The 20,628-nt window shown below is 50.6% G+C and overlaps 1 protein-coding gene across 2 annotated transcripts in view; it reads right to left on the bottom strand.

Annotated features, from left to right (window-relative positions):
- The window catches only part of Rps6ka2 (ribosomal protein S6 kinase A2), a 279,066-nt gene that overhangs the window by 49,730 nt on the left and 208,708 nt on the right, over positions 1 to 20,628 (bottom strand). For both annotated transcript variants that reach the window (XM_036168885.1, XM_036168886.1), the window contains 5 exons: positions 15,263 to 15,343; positions 12,890 to 12,969; positions 9,954 to 10,060; positions 7,398 to 7,435; positions 5,579 to 5,721 (listed from right to left, as the gene is read on the bottom strand). In XM_036168885.1, the coding sequence (XP_036024778.1) occupies positions 5,579 to 5,721; positions 7,398 to 7,435; positions 9,954 to 10,060; positions 12,890 to 12,969; positions 15,263 to 15,343 (449 nt within the window). The remainder of the gene's footprint in view (positions 1 to 5,578; positions 5,722 to 7,397; positions 7,436 to 9,953; positions 10,061 to 12,889; positions 12,970 to 15,262; positions 15,344 to 20,628) is intronic.

Genomic DNA, 20,628 nt, shown 5'->3' with positions numbered 1-20,628 from the left:
AGTCAGCTTGCTGGAAAGGAGGGTTTCGGGGGAAGAGGGATGGTTACAACTTATTGTCAGTCTTCTTTTCGTAAACCAACTTTTAGAGAACTGCACAAGCCCCTGCCGGTTCAGTTATCTGCAGTTCACCCTGTTACACTGAACTCGCTGTCAGTCTGGTGCGCACAGAATGTCAGGCTGCAGGCACTAAACAGATGTATACGCAATAAACGGTGGGAGCAACGGAGTCCAGATGAGAGTTTAAAAATAGACAAACGTAATTAAAACGAAAGGCGGGATGCTCTGACTCGGAGACCAGCGGCTCATCTGATAAATAGGGTGAGCGTTCATAAGCTGATTATAGAACTTAGCATCTCAAAATAGGCTGCCGGTGAGGGGAACTCTTGCTGTTTGGTTCTTCCTTTGAGTCTATGCATGGCACTCATGAAACCCCATTTCCAAGAAAGAGCCTGGGACTAGGCACAATGAGAAGGATTCTTCCCACCTGTGGCCATTTAATCCTTACTGCAGAAATGGAGCCCCCCTCCTTGTCTGGGTGCCTCGGTGCTGATTGGCGCCCCAGAACAATGTGTGGCAACATCCGTTTACCGATTTCTTCCTGGCTTCCACTGGCGGCTGGAACAATCGAGTCCATGCTCTCTGCCCATTCCTCCGCTTTCCCTCTCTCCTTTCATGTGCTTCATTTCTAGGTCTGCATGGCAGAGACCAAGACAGAGGCAAACAGCAGTGCTCGCTAGGTACCTCTTCTTGATGATCTGTGTCAGTGATGAGACAGTCTGCTTCATCCAGACCCTAAGAGCCTGCAGAAAGGGGGTCATTTCTGGGTGATGCTCAGGAAATATCTGTCCTTTATGTCTCGACTCAGAGCCTGGTACACGGCTTCCCCCAATGAGACCTGTGCCCTGGTTTTAGAAGCCACCACGGCTTTTGAGCCAAGTGACAGCAGCCGAGGTTCCCTTTGGCTCAAGGTTCCCTTTAGCTCCCACAGGAAGCACACGGGCATGGGTAACACTCCAGGTGACATCATGAGATACTGGTGAGCTTCACTTGAGTTTCTGGATGCTCCCAGGATGACAAACGGTACTCCCCAGCTGCAGCCCTCAGACCCCAGGAAATGGTTCCAAAGTCAGCAGTTTACATTGCCATGGATCTGGGCACCAGTGCCACCTGCATCTAGTCTGAGGAGGTCAGAGAGGTGGGCAGCTAGCTAAGGTGAAGCTCTGGCTCAAGGGAGTCTGAGGAACCCAAGGTCATGGCCAGCTGGAGAAAGGTGTGAACACTCCTCTCCTACAGCCTCCTGGTAGCTACATGAGAAGAGTCTCGGGAAGGGTGATCTTCACAGGAGTCTACATCCAAATTCACATGGTGGATCAACATTCTTAAAAAGAAACCACAGTTTGATCTGAAAACTCTCCTGAGCCACAGAGACCTGAAAGAGTAGTAGACCCAACGTAGGGTGTCCAGCCACAGGGGCGCCTGTGTTGGGTGGGGCCTGGGCTCACAGGGGCCAGGTTGCTGACCTGGTAGTTCCTAACCATGCTTCACATCAGGACAGTGAATCCCCAAGGCATCCACTAAGGTCTTTTCTCTGGCAGTCCACAGATCACCCAGGCAACAAAGCCTAGGCTGGCTGAGGCAGAGTCGGTGTCAGCAGCAAACCCACATGCGATGAAGAGCTGGGATTGGTGGAGGCCAATAGACTGTGAAAGGTCTGGGTATAGCAGGGTTGGGATGGTTGGCGGAACTCTGAGTATGTCTTAGTCAACTGGCTCTGGTGTCATATGATTGCCGTGGGCCCTCCCAAATTTCTGAATAACAGGCATGGTATGTAGATAGTGATCTACACTGACCTAAGGCTCTGCAGTCAACAGATGGCTCAACATTCAGATGTGGACCCAGGCTCTTGCATCACTTGGGGGCCAACCCCCACCACCACCACCTATGGAGTTATGAACAGTACACATCTCCCCAGGACATCTTAGAGGTCAGGCCTGCTCAGGCTTCCCAAGTCCTCATTTCCATCATGGGGCTCAGGATTCGTGACTATAGAGCACCTCACAAACATTAGCAGTCCCCAAACGGTCTCTTGAGCAGGTGAGGTACAACACAGTCATGTCCTACTTGAACCTGAGAACTGGAAAGTCACTTCTAAAGTTACCCAAGGAAGCACCAGGAACCTGAGGCTGCCACAGTCAAGTCTAAGAGAAGCTGGTCATCACATGACCAGTCAGGCAGGACACAGGGGATGTGGGTATTAGGAACTGCTGCTCATTCTTCTCAGAGCCTTGATTTCCATTTCTGTCCTGTTGTCCTTGGAGATTGTGGGGTTCAGATGAGGGTGTCCCAGACACCCTCCAGTGACATGTGGACTTTTACGGTGGCCGGTGACACTGTGCCTGCTTTGTACTTTGTGAGTAACAGTGCTGGAATTACTGACAGCATTTCCCCAACTTTCACAAGGCGTGGTATGCAGGGTCCTTCTAATTAAAATGAAAGGACCTTCAGGCTGATTAATTGCTTTTCTCTGAGCTGTGGTGAAATGTCCATTAAGGGAACATGATGGTTAACGTCATTGGATTTAAAGTTCTCTAGGATACACATTTCTGGGTATGTCTACAATGGTGTTTACAGAGAGAGACTCAGGAGGGAAGAGCTCCCGAGTGTGGCTGGCACCATCTCGTGGGTGGGGTTCTGGACAGAGGAAGGAGGAGAAAACAGCTGAGCGCCGGCATTCCTCCCGCAATATTTCCTGGCTGCATGTACAATGTGACCAACTCCCCAAAGCTCCAGCCACAACCATCAGGGCCGTTCAACGGCCACACCTTCCCCAGCGTGACAGACTCACCCCTACACGGTGACCCACAACCGACTCTTGCTTCCATAGCTGCTGAGCCGTACGGGGAGGGAGGGTCAGTTCTGTCTTTCCTGCTGAGAAGGCTCTGACCGTCACAGTAGGGAAGGGATGGTGGTAGGCGGGGCCTGTTCACATCGGTTGGCTCAGGAAATGCAGACTGATGAGCGCTGCTGCACATTTTCCCACTTTTGTTCAGTCCTGGACCCTGGCCCACGGATGCTCCTGCCCACATTCAGGTTTCGTCTTCCTCTCTCACGATCTATAGAAAAGCCCTCACAGACACGCCAAAGTGTGCCTCACTAAGGTACTAGACATTACTTTACCCAGTCAAGTTGATGAATGAAATCAAGTATCATGCCATCCCATGAGTGGGCCATTCAGAAGACTGTCCTCTATGTATGAGAACCTGGACCACAATGGCTCTGGTGGCTACCTGTGGTAACCACTACAGTAAGCACACCTTTGAGAGCAGGAGCTAGCTCCTGGCCTCAGCTTTGTAGACCCAGGCAGGGTAAAGATCATGAGGCATGCTGTGTGGTGGGACCGCTGTATTCCCATTGTCCTTGGGAGCCAGACTCAGTGCAGGGCTCCTGTGCCAGGGAGTCTGGGGCAGGTGACATGACATCTGAGTTTGGGGACATTTGCAAACATTCACAGTGACAGAAGAGAGATGTAGTGTGGTAATCTACCAGAATGCTGAGGAGCTGCAGAGAGGGAACCAGGGACAGTTTGGGGTCAGGAAAGGTATCCAGAGGTAGTTCTTGCCCAGGACTATATGGGGAAGCTGTCTAGGAGGACTTAATATCAGGAGCCAGCCTGGCCCCCCGTTCTTACCCCATTATCAGCTGCCCTGACAGAAAGCACAGGAGTCCATGACCTCCTTCACAAGACCAGGGTTTGTCTGCAGCACTGCTGTGTAGACTGTTTGCCACCACAGCAGCTGCTGGAGGCAAGGGGAAGCCTGGACATGCAGTAGGGACAGCCTGCTCCTGAAGCAGCTTGGGTTTCCAGGAGTGAGGGCTGCAAGGACAGGACCACGCCTGACCTACAGCCCAGAGTCAGCAAAGAAGATTTCAGACCTTCCAGAAAAGTCTGTAGGAAGGGAAGGGAGGACTCCAAGGAAGGAGCATCACCCCCATGCCCCTTTTTCCGATTAGCAAGCATGCATCACCCTGCCAGAACAGTGGTTCTCAACATATGGGTGTGACCCCTACAGGGGTCTCATATCAGGTATCCTGCATATCAGATATTTATATAAGGATTCATAGCAGTAGAAAAATTATGGTTATGAAATATCAATGAAATAATTTTATGGTTGGGGTCACCCTAACATGAAGAACTGTATTAAAGTGTCACAGCATTGGGAAGGTTGAGAACCATTGTGCCAGGGGATAAAGGAAGACAGTGTTTGTATGTGAGCACAGCTATCTGTGCAAAAATCCCCTTGAAGAAGCAAAGCTAATGTCTCTTTCGTATGTGCAAAAAAGACCCTTTCGATCAGTAGGGGAAGACAACCCTAGGACCACAGGACTTGGCTGGTGGCCTTCTGGAGAAGAGACCCTTTGCAGCCACTTCCCAGTTTCTTCAGGGTGGACAGGACCTCCTGGGATCTCATGGAGCAGAATTTGTAACAGTCTTAAAAAGAGGTGGAAATATTGGAGCCTTGGATTTCAGGGTATCACAGCTTCAAGCTCCAGCCTAAGGTGCAAGAGGGAGAGGCTGATGGTGGCCACCCTCCACTCTCTCATGGGATGTGGCATATTGTGATGCTCCAAGACCAACCAGCTTCCCTTAAGATCTGACAGGGAAGGGACCGTGTGGTTCTGCCCCTGGTAAAGAGAGCATCTATCTTCTACTATGGCTTAAACCCTCTCCCCAGTTGGCTGTCTAGAAGTGACCCAGAAGTTAGCAGCTTTACACAGCCTTGGGGCTAGCTGAGGACCAAGTATTGGTGACCACGGCTCCTTGAGGCTTCAAGACATCCCTAGGGACAAATCTGAACCAGGGCTGTGGGTCCCACAGGGGTGGAGGATGACAGGTGGCAGTGTCCATGAAAGGAGCATGTTTGGATGCACAGGACCATGTTGAGAGCTGTCTGAGCCTTTCTTACCACATCTACTGAGGGTCTCACAGTCTTTAACGGTTTCTTCTGTTGTTAAATGCTCAAACTAAGAGATGTTGGGAAATGCCATGCCCTGATTGTCATTGGTGTTAGATTCCAGAGCAACAGAATCTGGCCTCAGAGAGATGTGAGGGGTCAATGAACATGCTGTCCTGCTGGGGTGGGAAGAGGAGGAAGGGAGGAGCATGCCCAGATTGGAAAATGGGTACCCTTCCTAGATGCAAATATAAAACCAGCTAGTTCCATGAACACTTCAGTGCATACCAAATTTTACAACCAAGCAAAAGGGTTTCATCTGAAGTAAGAGAGATATGTTTAACGGAGAAGCCACTGTCTGTCTTCACATTCTTGTTCAATCTGTGGTGCTAAGTATGAAGCAGGCCTGGCCCCATCTGAACCCCACTTCCATTTTCAGAAGAAAGAACCAGAACAGTCTTGGGGAAGGCTGCTCTAAAATTCATTGCTCCTCCCCAACAGGTAAGAGGCGGGGCCAGGGCCTTTCAAGCCTTGATTCCAGTTTCCAGTCCCTGGATCAAGCTGGGATGAGGAATTCAGCTGGGGAACAGCCACCTTTACAGAGCAAACCGGGGACAAAGCCTTACCATGAGCACACCAAAGGACCACCAGTCAGCACTCTGTGTGTGTCCCCGCCGGTTCACCACCTCAGGCGCCATGTATTCGATAGTCCCACAGAACGAATAGGCTCTCTTGTCATGGTCAATGGCCTCTTTGCTCAAGCCAAAATCTAAACATAAGCACAACACACAGCACTGCCTGAGTCTCTGAGCCACAGTCCCATGTCTATGTATACAGATCCCTTGATGTACATCACTTCTCTCAGAGACTAAAAGGTCTCTTGTACATTGCATAATTCAGGCTTAATGTGCTTCTAGAGCCCAGCAAGTTCCCGAAGCTAAGTTCTACAAAGATGGGAATTTTTTAAAGAGCCTTGAATACCTACCCCTCACCCCCACCCCACATACACCATGTGCCTTGTCACAGTAGCAAGGGGTTAACTTCTTGGTAGTGAACATAAATTCCCAGAAAGCCTTTCCCATGTATCAGCACAGGGTGACTGCAGGTTGAGGGGCCCAGATGGAGAGGAATGAGGTACAGTTCCTGCAAGCAGGAGGAAAGGAAGCATGGCTGGCACCCGAGTGGGAAGCAGGTCCTTGGCAAGTGGACTCTGGGTTACAGCACATGTGGATACATGGCCAGGACCAGTCAACAGACAGGACAAGGCTGCCCAAATATGGTCTAGAACCTGCGAACAGATTATCTTGTATTGTGAAGGGGACGTGCAGGCATACAGTGCAAATCCTGAGGTAGAATATTAAACAGATGGTCCAAATGACCTTACAGACTCTGTGGAGGAAAGAACCAGAGACCGTAGATGCTAGCACTGCAGAAGAGGAGGAACTCCATGCGGAGATGAAGAACTCAAGGCAAGGGATTCTCCCCAGGGGCCAATCTTGATACCTAACAGCTCCAGAACAGTAAAGTGATAAATCATCTGTTTCTCATAACTTCTTGTAGCAGCCACTGGAAGCTGGTATACACACGGGCAGTGGGGGAAGGCACTGGAAGCTGGTGCACACATGGGCAGTGGGGGAAGCCCCTGGAAGCTGGTGCACACATGGGCAGAGGGGGAAGGCACTGGAAGCTGGTGCACACATGGGCAGAGGGGGAAGGCACTGGAAGCTGGTGCACACATGGGCAGTGGGGGGAGCCCCTGGAAGCTGGTGCACACATGGGCAGTGGGGGAAGCCCCTGGAAGCTGGTGCACACATGGGCAGAGGGGGAAGGCACTGGAAGCTGGGGTACACACATGGGCAGTGGGGGAAGGCACTGGAAGCTGGGGTACACACATGGGCAGTGGGGGAAGGCACTGGAAGCTGGTGCACACACAGGCAGTGGGGGAAGGCACTGGAAGCTGGTGCTGGGCTGATTATATCAATGCTGCAAGGTTTGGATATAAACAAGGGCAGCTGGGCTGCTACTGTGGAAGACAAGGCTAGGGCCACTGAACAGGCCCTGTGCCTGCCTCAGAGGAGCATGGGCTCAGAGCAGCTAGTTAAAGGCCCAGTGATGCTGAGCAAGGCCTGGAAGGAACCTTAGGCAGGTGAAGAGAGGAGTTGATCTAGACGTCTGAGTGTGCCTTGGCTGTGAGCACACACGTGAGAGGCCAGCACTGCCTGGAAGGAGTCTTTAGAGGAACAGAAGAAGTATTCCAGAAGTCGGCGGTCCCCCTGCTATGTGTACACAGGCAGAAGGCCAGCATTTGGGAACCAAAACTTCAGTCAGGTCAGAGATGAGACAGGGGGCTGTTAGGAGGTGGTCCACAAATTTATCAGGGCTGATAAGGGAGATAAGCTTGTCATTGTATTTATTTATTCATTTGTCCGTTTGTTTATTACCAACCTGTGATCTTAATATGTCCCTCTTCATCCAGGAGGATACTGGAAAAAAGAGAAAGAAAACAGACTTCAGAGAGAGAAAATAGACAGAGAACTCACAGTCCCCTGGTACATAGAGTCAGAGAAAAGCCACATGGAGCTGAGATGCCCTAGCTCAATGCCTGAGCTTCTGACGTGGCTGCATCCTGGGTAGGTTTTCTTACAGCAGTCTGTGTCCAGTAGCCTGGGCCAGCTCAGGAATGGAACAGAAGGGTGTGGTATGAGCCTGGGGAGGGGAACCAAGGAGCCTGGTCATGGGCCGGCAGAGCTGCATGTTCTTGAGTCTTCAGATTGGAGCCCTCGGGCCCCTCCAAATACAGAAGAGTGGGTTCTTTGACTGTTTTGGCCCACAGATGCCCACAGTCTCTTCAGAGGAAATTTCCTGATCCTGGGAAGCCCTTGATGCCCCCAGAGAACCTCTTCTCAGAATCTCAGACTCTCTTGGGACTGTCCTCAGCACTTGGGACCAATCCTGGTCTCTGGTAAAGGCCACGCATAGCTGGGGTTCAGCAAAGGGATTCTGGGATGCCTGAGGCTTCATCCTGCCATGGAACCTGGGGCCAGTCTGGCAGTACCAAAGCCCCTGGGGTGCTGGCCTGTTTCCCAGTGAGCCTTCACTCTTCCTAGTTATCCGACAAAGGTAGAGAACGCCCCATCCCATGATGGGGCATCATCTGCTCCTCTCCCTTGCACCCTTGGCTGAGCGGCTCTGACACCCTGAGACGCAGGGCTCCAGGACTTCTACTTGTTTCTAGGACTGTCATAAATCCTGCTCCGTGAGATCCCAGGCGCTACCATTCACCCTAAAGAAATGTGGAAGTGGCTGGAGAGGAAGGAAACGACACCCAAGGGGTGGGGAAGCCTGCCGCAAGCCTAGATCTCCACTCACGCAAGGAATTCATAAAGCTTCACATTCATAAAGAATGGGTTTGCCAAGTCTGGGCGAGGAGGAAGTAAGCTGTGTAGAGTGCAGCTGGGATAGCCACAGCTCTGCAGGCCGAAAAGCACTCCGGTAATGGGAGTGGTGAGGGTCCGTGGCACTTGAACTTGCTATGGTCACCTAGCTGTGCCCTCGGCCAGACATAAAGGGTAAATGTTTCTCTCTGTGTTTCTACAACATTGAAACTATTTGCCACAGGTTTAAGAATATCCAGTGTTTTCTGGAAAAGGTTATGGTACATTAATTAAAATGACAAGTCATAATTAAAGAGGCAAATGTTTTCATCTTTGCTTCTCGGTCACACTGAATCTTTGCCCAGAATTAAGCAACTATTAAGATCCATTCCCAAATAATTCTAATTGGACCACAGAATCTTTGTCTTTATCCCATAATTAAATGTTACCGTCTTTAGCTTCAAGTACCATCCAGTGGGAGCCAGGGCCTTGATGCCCAGAGTGGCTCCGAGCACACAGAAGTGAGTGGGAGCCAGGGCCTTGATGCCCAGAGTGGCTCTGAGCACACAGCAGTGAGTGAGAGCCAGGGCCTTGATGCCCAGAGCGGCTCTGAGCACACAGCAGTGAGTGGGAGCCAGGGCCTTGATGCCCAGAGTGGCTCCGAGCACACAGCAGTGAGTGGGAGCCAGGGCCTTGATGCCCGGAGCGGCTCTGAGCACACAGCAGTGAGTGGAAGCCAGGGCCTTGATGCCCAGAGTGGCTCCGAGCACACAGAAGTGAGTGGAAGCCAGGGCCTTGATGCCCAGAGTGGCTCTGAGCTCACAGAAGTCTTCCACAGGAGGCATAGCTGTAGGCATAGATTTGTATAAGGCTCATGAACTACGTGTTGCTTAATGTGAGGTAAACTTGTGATAAGCTTTGCATGAGCCCTGGGAACATGTCACATGCAGCCCATGCATGAAGAACATGAGAACCCTGAACCCTGTTACTTTGCAGGGTGGTTCCTGTCTTTACGGAGACTGGATTAACAGACAACTCCAGAAATGAAAGCATTACAGATTCTCAGCCCCCAATACACACTGACCTGGGGACCCTATGGCCACTGCCCAGCAGCTGATCCCTCGAGAGAACTAATCTGACCCATCTCCTAGTTAGCCATCTCAGAAGAGGCTAACTGACCATGTTCCTGGAACTTTGGGCAGTCGCTGGAAGGTATCCAAGCCTGAATGACAACCAGAGGAGGAGACGGAGAGGCTGGGGATGGGGACAAATGTCTTGTGTGACATAGTTCTCCGTGGTGCAAGCTGCCAAAAGGGGGAGGGATATGTGTAGTCTTATGCCCCACCTGTCGGGTCATCTGTATATGTTGAAGGACAAATGTGGCCTGGTCTCACAAATGGGCACTTTTCTACCACAATAACACAGGCCCTGCATTTGCTGAGCACCTGTGCAGGGTAAGGAGATGGCATCTGCTTAGCCTTCTTGGAACTCCAGCACAGGACCCACCCACATGACACTGTGCCCAGCCCACTGTTGAAGTGCACTTGGGAAATAAATCCTAGGTAACAGCCCCTGGCGTGGGCTGGCGGCAGATGCCCGAGTAGGCTGTGAATGCCTTTCTTCTTACTTCTCTGGCTTCAGATCCCTGTAGATGATCCCCAGGCCATGCAGGTGGTCCAGAGCCAAGGCCAATTCAGCCAGGTAGAACTTGACATCCTCCTCAGTGAACATGACCTAGAGGGTTGGGAAAGGACCATGGTTCAGCTTGTCCCATGACTGCTTGTTTCAAAGCACTGCCCCAAAGAAACCAGGGCTGTGCCAGAGTACACATGTGGGGATCCTGGCTCTCCCATGACACTTTCCTGACACTCCTACTGCAGGAGAGTCCTCACGGTTGGAGGCTGTGCTCGTATGGAGCTGATTTTGGTCAGCCTTGTGAGGGCAGCCTCATCCCACCGCCAACCCGCCCTTACCCTACAATTGCTCAGATTGCAGTGCAACCCGGGGCTCCCGTCCTATTAGGAGTGCTCGGGTGCGAATTCATGATGGATGTTACAGTTCAAATAACCAGACCACACTGTGGAGGTTGAAGGACTACAGAAAATAGGTCTCCAATTTCACTTTTCTCCCTCCCCTCTCCTGTCTTTCCCCTGGGCTGATGTGCAAACTGGCAGCCTGATCACCTGCCCTCTGTACAGAGGGATGCATTCTGCCAAGTATAATGTGTTGGTTGGAGAGGGGCCTGTGATTGTTGGGATTGGTGCTGCATTCCAGGCCAGTTAGAGTATCGGGACACCTTGGAGCCAGTGGCCTTCAGAACACTGGCTCGCAGTGCTTTGTCATGTCCTGCTCATAGCTTGTAGTCATATCGGCAGGAAGGCAAATCCTTGCATGATCATATATATATATATATACATGCACATGCATATGGATGTGTTTACACATATGTGCACAGAGGCCAGAGGTTCATCTCAGGTGTCTTCCTTGGACACTCTCCACCCCATGTTTTAAGATAGGAAATCTCACCAAACCCAGAGCTCACCCATTTGGCTAGCCTTGGCTGGCCCTGGGATGTCCTGATTCCATACCCTGGAACCACTCTCCAGTGCCGAGAGTACAGGAGTGTGCTGCTGACCCAGCCTTTGGAGATGGGTGGTAGAGATCCTAACTCAGGTCCTTATGCTTCATTCACAGGGCCATCCCCCCCTTCAGGGCCCTCACAAACCACTTTCACGTTACCATAAGACATTCGTGTTGAAGAGACTATAGTCCATATTATCACTGAATTTTCTTTGAAAGCAGACACACAAAAAAACTCACATACAAACTGAGTGTGGCATGAAATCAGAGCTAAAATGAGTTAGTTATGGGACTGTGTGGTGAATGTCACCAGCCAAGCAGACAGTGCTCTCAGCTCCTAGTACGGACACCTGTGTTAGGTCCTGTGAAGTGTCAGCTGGTACCCCTGGGAGCTAGCCCTGGACTGTGGATCCTCTCCACCTCCCAGCACCCCTCCACCTCTGTTCTATTTCCCAAATGTGGCTAACACCTCTCCTCTTGCCAGTTTCTTTTCTGGGTGCATTAACCAGTGTTTTGCACAGTTAAATCCCACCATGCGCCAAGTTCCCTTTTATAACTGGATGCATTTAGTACACATAGAGCCATTATCACTTTCTGCTTCCCCAAATCTCAGGGTACATCTTGTGTAGTTCCCAAATCCACTATTAATCCACTGCCCACAGGTGAGTCCTTGAAAGCAGGCCTGGTGGCCGCACACAGCAGGCTGCTGTCCAGTGCTCTGCTCAAGGAGAGAATGCCAGGAAAGGCTTTTCAAGTTGCCACCCCTGCCCAAGAACCCGTGTGCCCAGATGTGGCCACTTTATCCATCTGCAATAACAGGTCTCACACGCCCCATTGAGAGGATCTCCAGCGCTTCTACCAATCACTTTGGCCAAGAAGCCCAGCTATAGGTTACCTCACCAGATGCTGAACAAGAGGAAGAAAGAAGGTCTGGTGTTCTGAGCTAAGAGAAGTAGAGGATCCCATCAGCAGAGCCCAGAACTGCCCCTACATGTGCCATTGCTCAGGGCCTCCAGGAAATGAAGGGAGAACAGCTCACAGTCTCCGGGAGCCCTCTCCCGCCTGGCCACATGCTCTGCCTTGAACTCCTCTCTGTCTGCAGTTTTAAGCAAGACACATCTACTGAAAGCCTGGAAAAAGGCGGAGGGAAGGAGAGGGTGACTTGAAAACCACTGTCACAGGCAAATCAAAAGTTGGACAAATGTGAGGAGCATTCCTTCGGCACGCTGCCAGACCTCTTATCCTTTGTTCTGAGCCTTACAGAATCATTCAAAGGAGAAGACAAGAATGTTGTTACTATGGACAGAATTCTGGATTTCCCCATCCCACAAAGATAGCTCAATGCTCCTCAACTCACGAGGGACACAGGACCTTCACTGTACAATTCTGGAGCGTTCTTACTTAAAGTGTTGGTACACAAAACTAACTCTGCAGCTAGAAGCCAATGAAGCTCATCCAGGGAGCAAAGGCCTACAAGATGCTCCTAAACACAAACACACAGGGACGGACCACTGCCCAGAGGAGAGGTCCACATGGCATTAACTGTGTCTTCCAAGGATGGGAAGTGAGATGCCATCAAATACAGTCATCCCCAAATGTCATCATGAACTTTGTTAGGAGGTTTGTTGATGCAGCTGTGCAGATCTTACCCTGTAGCTCAGGCTGACAGTGAAGGCAAAATCCTGCCTCGGTTTCCTGAATTTCTTGAGTTAAGGGTGTATGTAACCATAGCTAGTTTTGTGCGAGTTTTTGAAAACTGATACACATTTACTACACATTCAAAAGACATCATATATCACACACTTTCCATCACACAGACCAAATATCACACACCACACATCCAGTACTACATCACACATCACACACACTAAAGGTCCACATCACACTTCATACACATACTGCCTCGTAGGCCCATCTCCCTGGATGCTCTTCCCTTCCTGGTTTTCCAGACAGAAAGTCACCATGGGCTGTCGGGTCACTTACCTCTTTGGAAAGCCTGGTAAAGAGGTCCCCTCCCCGCAGGAAGTCCAGAATCAGGTAGAGCTTGCCTTCAGTCTGAAAGGCTGTGAGAGGATATGCAGCTGAGCACTTCACCAGCAAACACTGTTCCCTCTGATCATCAGATCTCTGTTCTTCCCAAAGCCAAGTGTCCCTTCGGTTCAACAAGGCTGTTACTCTGTAGAGCTGCCATTCATTCAGACAGGCATAGCTGACCACAGGAAGGTCAGCCAGCCAGGGACAGGGCCCAGCAGAAGGGGAGGAGGCTAAGTTCAGGGTCTCTCACTTTGGTTGGAGTCTTGGAACTTTCTTTTTCCTTCTCCTCCATCCTTATCCCTTTTAATCTCAGATTGAAAGACTTGGAGAGAGGAAAGTCTGTGTTCAAACATGTGTCCACCATTGGCATAGTTAACTAGGCTTTGCTCACAGCTGGTCTTACAGGCAGACAACTTGTTGTAACATTGGTGATGGAAGGCGGTTCGGATAGACAGGAAGCACATTTCTGTTCCCTCCCATGGAAATGAATCCCTATACTCAGGGACCAGGAGAACCATTCTGGACCTTCTCCACTCTAGTATTTATTGAGTATTGAGGACTGCTTTGTCTGCCTGTCTACATGTCAAAAGAGAGCTCATGCTCTGTGTGAACTTATTGGTAATAACTCAGGCCACAGTCTACACAGCTCACATCAAGGGCTTAACAAGGGCACACCTCGGACTGAGGGGCCCACTGAGCATCTAAGGACCTAGAGAAAGAGTCATATTATTACTGCTGTGGTAGTCAGCTCAGTATCAGGGAGGGGCTTTCAGCTGTGGTGGCCAGGTCAATGTCAGAGAAGGTCAGCAATCATGATGGTCAGGCCAACATCAGGGAGCATCCACCATTTGGCATCAGGTAGTATACACAGGGTACCAGGCCAGAGGGCCCTGCTACTTCTGTGTATTGAATTTTCCCCATTTTCTAAAAGTTCCAGGACCATTCTAAATGTTGGCATTTAGAAACATGGCCCCTAACTGGAAGACCCTTAGTTGGGGCTATGTGTACTGACTGCAGTGTGTACAGTGAGGGCCTAAATGGGCAGTGGGAAACAGAAGTAATGCAGAGCATCTGTTTAAAATTCTGTGTACGCTGGGCAGTGGTGGCGCACACCTTTAATCCCAGCACTCGGGAGGCAGAGGCAGGCGGATCTTTTTGAGTTTGAGGCCAGCCTGGTCTACAGAGTGAGATCCAGGGCAGGCTCCAAAGCTACACAGAGAAACCCTGTCTCAGAAAAAAAAAAAAAAATTCCGTGTAGGACACCCAGTTTTTAACTTCCTCATGGAAACAGCCTGGACCCCAGCACACACCCTGAGAAGATTGGCATGGCCTGAGTAGGGATGACATGCAAATTTGAGAGAGTTCTGTTTTTTAAATAAAGGGCTTAATCAGTTTTAAAAACTAAAACACTCCAGACAGCAACTCCAGACTTTGACCACAGCCCAGCAGCAGCAGCTGGGGCTGGATGGGAGAGAGAGGGAGCCAGGCTTTCCTGCCTTCCTGCTGCCAGCGGAGGGTGAGGATCTCACCACAGCTGCCATGGCTGGCAAGACCCAGGGTCCCACCTGGCCCTTCAGCCAACAGAGGAGCCAGGTTTGTTCTTTCTGAAGGGTACACCACGTGAGTCGACTGGTCTCTGGGTCTCTGGAAGTCCCCTCATCTCACGCCAGGTACATTCATGCCTTTGCTTCCTGTTTATCGGGACCTCTGACCTCTGGTTCTTTTCCGTCCTCTACACACATGAGTTCCTTAACGAGGAAAGTGGACTGTGGGGTACATGACTGAGTAACCCCCAGTTTATAGATTCTGCCCCCTGCTCCTCTGGTGAGGTACAAAGGCAGAGAACTGGTGTTGTGTAGAAAGGCAGGTTTGTCAAAGTTCTTGCTCTGAGCTTCAAGAAGCTGAAGCAATGGCCTTTCCTGGGGGGCAGTCTGAGGTCCACTGCACTGTCCTCCCTCTCTTCCTTCACTCTGAAGGCAGAGGTTGATGACCAACAACTTATCCTAAGTACCACTGTGTAAGCCATCATGTCTCAGCCCAACCTAGGTGGAGACCCTTGTACCCGATTAGCCATGGTGATGTCTCCATGATGGGTAGCCCCACCTCCCACGGCCTTTGGGATGAAGAAGGGCATCTTGCTCTTTTAGGAAAAGCAAACATGAAAGAGACTGAAGAGCAGGGATTTAAGAGACCTTTGTCTCCACAGGAGACAGGATTCTGACACAGGATCTTCTTCTGGCCCAATTAGTATTATCTCCGTTTCCTCTGATCAAAGGCATCACCCAAGTCCCCCTCAGAGCCTGCCACATGCGCTGCACTTACCATAATGCAGCTTGACGATGAAAGGGTGATTCACTTCTGCCAGGATGTCTCTCTCCATCTTAGATCTGACCCGGTCCCGCACTGCACAACAAAAACAAAAGGGTTTCAGAATGTGGTGGAGAGTGCAAGGCTTGGATACACAAGAGCAGGAGAGCCAGTTCACAGCCCCACACGCATGGAAAATCTGGAGCCGTATCCGGCCACTCTCACGTTCACCCAGATCTAAGGAATCCCTACATTTTAACACATTGGCTTCCTTTTTTCTAGTTCTTTCTCTTTTACCAGAAACATTGAAAATAAATTGTGGACACCACGACACTTTCCTTGTAGGGGAATCTACTCGTGTGCCTTGGGAATAAGGACTGTTTTTCACTGACTTCTGTGTCCCATCATCCTGTGGTGTCTCTGGCCTCTGGTCCATTTGCAGCTTACTTCCTCAGCCTTGGGTCTAGTCAAGGACTAGTTTCTTATTGTGTTGGTGGCTAAAATGCTCTATCTGTTTTTCATCTAAAAGAGAAGAATCTCAGACCTTCCTCCTGCCTTCAACTTCTAAGTCCAGGCCAGCTTTCTTGTGGAATGGTCTACACCATGGTCTGTCTGACTAGTGCTCAGAGGGTGCTCCAACTTGTATTTCTCATGCATCAAGGTCAGATCTGGAGTCTGCAGGATTGCAGCTAGACATTTCTGGTGAGCAGGTGATGCCTCTACCTTGACCTTCTGGGAACAGGAAGAGCCTGTGGGGCTGACCCTCTCCACGTGATGCTGAATGAGTGAGTGGAGGTGCTGGCAAGGACTCACCTCCGCAGTGTCAAGATCTTTAGCCCTTTTGTGAGGGAGAAGCAACCCAAGGAGTGACACTCTGGCACACAGTAACCTGTGCACTTCCTAACTTTCATTCAGTAGTGTTAGCATTCAGATACGGTCCTCGCTGAATCATTCCAAGTTACTAAATGGTACTTTTCCCATTTCTGATGCACGAGGAAATAAGAGGACAATTCTTTCTCTCTGACACCATGACTGTGGACCACAGAGGTAGAGAGGTGTGTGTGTGTGTGTGTGTGTGTGTGTGTGTGTGTGTGTGTGTGTGTATTACAACACTCTTTCCAGTGTTCACACTGTCTTACATTCAGCCATCTGGAATACAGACATAATTAGTTTTGAGGAAAAACAAATGAACAAAAAAACGAGATTGACAACCACTTGAAAATAGGAACAATGCTAAGACTCCACAGGCTAACTCGTATGCCCAGGAGACAGCATGCAAGTGACCTCATATGACCTTTGTGAGTAAGGGCTGAACATCTGGATGGCCACAGTGACACGCGCCTCATATTACACTGTTCATCACTATTTAGAATGGTAATATACACTTAAAGTGTTATTAAAGAAATCCTTCCCCGAGGATGGTGTCATGATAATGAAGGGGAAAATGACCAAGGCTGGTGGATGTGGACAAAGTGGAACTCACATGTGATGCTAGGAACGCAGCACGGTGCATCCATTGTGGAACAGACAAGTACAGAGTAACCGTGTAATCTAGCAGCTCTGTTTCTAGGTATCTATCCAAAGATCCGAAAGCAGTGATTTAGATATCTGTGCAACCATAGTGCCACTAAACAGCCAGGAGTGAAAGCAACCGCGTCCATTAAGAGATGAATAGACAAAATATGATACACATGTCTTACATACACATAACAGAGCAGCACTCTGCCCTAAGGAGAACGACAGTTCTGACATGAACCACAACACAGGTTCATCTCAGAGACATTATGCTGAGTAAGTGGCCCTGGAGGTAAAGGACAATTATCCCGTGACTCCACTTACAATGATTTAGAACAGGCAAATTCTCATAGTTAGAAGGTAGAGCAATGGTTACTGGGGGCTGGACAAATGGAGGAACAGGAAGTTGCTGTCTAAGGGGGTCAGAGCTTCTTCTGGAATGAGGAAAGGTCTGGGGCATATTGGTGGTAGCTGCAATGGTGTTGAGACTCTCCTGAAAATGACCATAATGGTAACTTGGCATGGCTAGCAGTTCGGAGACAGTAGTCTTTCCTTGTGTCTTGGTTCCAAGGACAGTCCCTTCTGCTTTCCTCTATTAACTTTTAGCTCAACCTTTGCATCAAGGCACTCAAGCTCCCCCCGCCCCCCCCCCACTCCTGCATTAGTGCCGACAGCTACCTGATGTGCTGTTCTGGGAGTGTTGCACAGTGGTGACTGCAGAGCTGGCTGCCTGGTGTCCACCCTGGCCCTGCCAGGGTCTGCATCACTGAGGGCTGCTCACTGCCACTGCTTTCTCAGGGAACAGGGGTAAATGTCTCCCACCTTATCATGAGCAACAGGTGAAATCCATATAGCACACCTGGAACATCAGCCTGAGTCCAAGCGTCCTCAACTGTCCCTCTGGTGGCCTTGCACTTTGAGAGTCCGAGGCTTCTCTCTTTTTTACCTGGCACACTGCTCCTTTTGCTCATCTGTCAATAGCATGTTCTGTCAATGCAGCTGTCTGTGACATCCCTTAGAGGGCAAAGGGCAGAGAATAGGCATCCAGAAGGCGGCAGAGGGACAGAGCTGTGGGAACTCCAGAATTTGCTCCCCAGTGTCCCATGCAGGACCACACTCTAAGCCTATAAGCTGACTCACCCTGAAGCAAGGAGTGATGAGCTATACCATAATGTCATGCCTGGAAACCCCGGAGAACATGCCATTCTGCCCACCGTTTTACGGAAGAGAAAGCAGGTTCGTAGTCGAAGGACGCGGTTGCTCAGAGCCGAGCCCTCTTGCTGCTCTTCAGCTGAGTGCACAGTTGCCCCTTGCCAGAGACTGGGCACTGCCATTGTAGTAACCGCACAGAGGTCAAAGGGCTCATGAGGAGAACAGGACATGAGCAATCTGGGCAGGAGAGGTTCAGTGAAGCGGGGTGAGGACTGGCATCTGCAATTCAAGGAAGCAAAGGGGAGCGAGGTGCCCTGAGTAAAGATGGCTGCTAGGATTATTCTGTCTTCCCATGCCGGCTGTGTCCTTGTCATGGAGCAATAACCTCAGCTCAGAGATTCCTCCTTTCGCTGGGACCATGGAAGCCGAGGGAGCCTGCTCAGAAGTTCAGCACAAGGATCTTGGGTGACATCTTTCCACTGCTGAGTTAATGCTGGAGTGCTCTGGAGTTTGGAAACTTGTCAGGGAGGTTTCTTTTCTTCTTTTTCCTATAAAGATCAACTAGATGGGCTATGGGATGGTGGATTTGGAGGCGATTGGGACAGCAGAGGATGATGGATGTGGGGACAGTGGAGATAGCAGAGTGGGGATGAGCATGGGTCTTGCCGGGCCTTCTGTAAGTTGGCCAGCTGAGTGATGAAGCTTGATTCTTACTTCCTGCCCATGGATTTCTCTCCCTCCCACTTCCTCCCTGCCCACTCCTGTTCCTCACCATTTCTCAATGCACTCTAGTGCTAGCTAGCATTTAGTGTGCAAAGCTGAAGCTCTGCCCGCTAGAAGTCAGTGGCTGGTGGAGAGACACACAGAAGGCGGGGGGGGGGGGGGGGGGGCATTGGTGGGAAGCCCGCGAGTGCAGAGGAAGCGGAGGGACACTGTAGGGTGAAGAACCTTCCAGGAACTGCATGTCAGGAGGTTGCAGAGGTGCTGCACACGTGCTGAGCACCAGGTGCAACACAGGGAGGCTGCAGCGATGCAGGGCCAGCAAGAACTGCATGTCAGGAGGCTGCAGAGGTGCTGCACATGTGCTGAGCACCAGGTGCAGCATAGGGAGGCTGCAGTGATGCAAGGCCAGCAAGAACTGCATATCAGGAGGCTGCAGAGGTGCTGCACACGTGCTGAGCACCAGGTGCAGCATAGGGAGGCTGCGGTGATACAGGGCCAGCAAGAACTGCATATCAGGAGGCTGCAGAGGTGCTGCACACGTGCTGAGCACCAGGTGCAGCATAGGGAGGCTACAGTGATGCAGGGCCAGCAAGAACTGCATGTCAGGAGGCTGCAGAGGTGCTGCACACATGCTGAGCACCAGGTGCAGCACAGGGAGGCTGCAGCGATGCAGGGCCAGCAAGCAGTGACAGGGGTGCAGGAGTCCCCAGGGAGGAGGCAGGAGGACATACACATGGCACAGACCCATGGCTGGACCTGACTGAAAGGCCTGTGGGGAAGGAGACAGCAGTGGGAATTATGAGAGGCTGTGCCCACGTCTCAGAGAGACCGAGACCATGCAGGACCACAATACGTGTGCACTTCTTGGAGCCGGCCCTCTGGCCTGGATGTTGAGAAAAGAAGTCATGGGTCAAGTGGAGGCCAGCAGCAGCCACACTGAGGGAAATGCTGGAGCCACACCAGGGCTGGCAGGAGGCTGAGCTGCCGCTTCGCTGGCAATGCAGGTGGGGCTAGCCTGGGATGCACAGGATGAGCAGAGGCCCTCGACAGGGACCTCAGGTATGGCGTGTTGCTGTCCTGTACCAGGATTTAGAGAGAACACACTATTGTGGAGAGCAACATGAAAAGTGACGGAAGACAGAGAACAATCCAGATGCGTGAAAGAAGCATGCTAGCCAACACTGGACAGTTCCAGACTGTCCACCAGGGCGGGGGCAGAGGAGGCTCACACAGACATGTGACGGCAATGCAGGATCATTAGAACCTTTGAGACCTCACTCTTCCTGGGGTCTGCAATGGGACTGGACCAGCAAAATCAGAGAAGTCCATGCCCTGTCATGGCTTTGGAATGACTCTACAAGTTTTCATTTTCTTTGAAAAAGGTCTTGCTATGTAGCCCAGGGTGAACTGATCCTCTTCCTTTATGCTTTCAAAGCCTTTTCTTTTTTAATTAAATTAAAAACAAACAAACAAACAAAAAAGTCATCCATTTGCTTTTAGAGAAATACTCTATTGGATAAAAACAGGTTGATAACACCTTCAACACAGTGACTCCTGTGACGGTGCACTGGAGACTCCAGAGTGGTCTCTCCACTGACCACGGCTCCCAGGAGAAAATCTACAATGGCAGAAGAATAAGAAGGTAGGTGTGGAGCTCCTCTGCCTCCTTGGCCCCAAGATTCCCACAGATTCAGGCTACAGCAGGCAGGAATTTGGAAGAATTTCGGGGGAGCTGATAAAAACCAAATTGAAACCTGTTTGTTCTGTGAAAAATACAGCTGGCGGCAGTTAATAAAGACCCTGAAGAAAGAATGGATATTTTCTCAAAATAAAAGTGTTTAGAGGAGACGGTGGTCATGAATACAGCCTCTGATGCTGAGAAACGTTTTGGCGTCAATCAAGTTAGCAGCATCCAAAAGGAAAATTTCTCATTTCTGCATCAGAGAGCTCAAGGGCAGTTGCTTTGGGCCGTGGGGTCCCTCTATATGCTG

Source organism: Onychomys torridus, chromosome 19, assembly GCF_903995425.1.
Source record: "Onychomys torridus chromosome 19, mOncTor1.1, whole genome shotgun sequence".
Taxonomy (NCBI): Eukaryota; Metazoa; Chordata; class Mammalia; order Rodentia; family Cricetidae; genus Onychomys; species Onychomys torridus.
The sequence above is the reverse complement of the archived record's forward strand: the minus strand, read 5'-3'. Positions and strand labels throughout refer to the sequence as shown.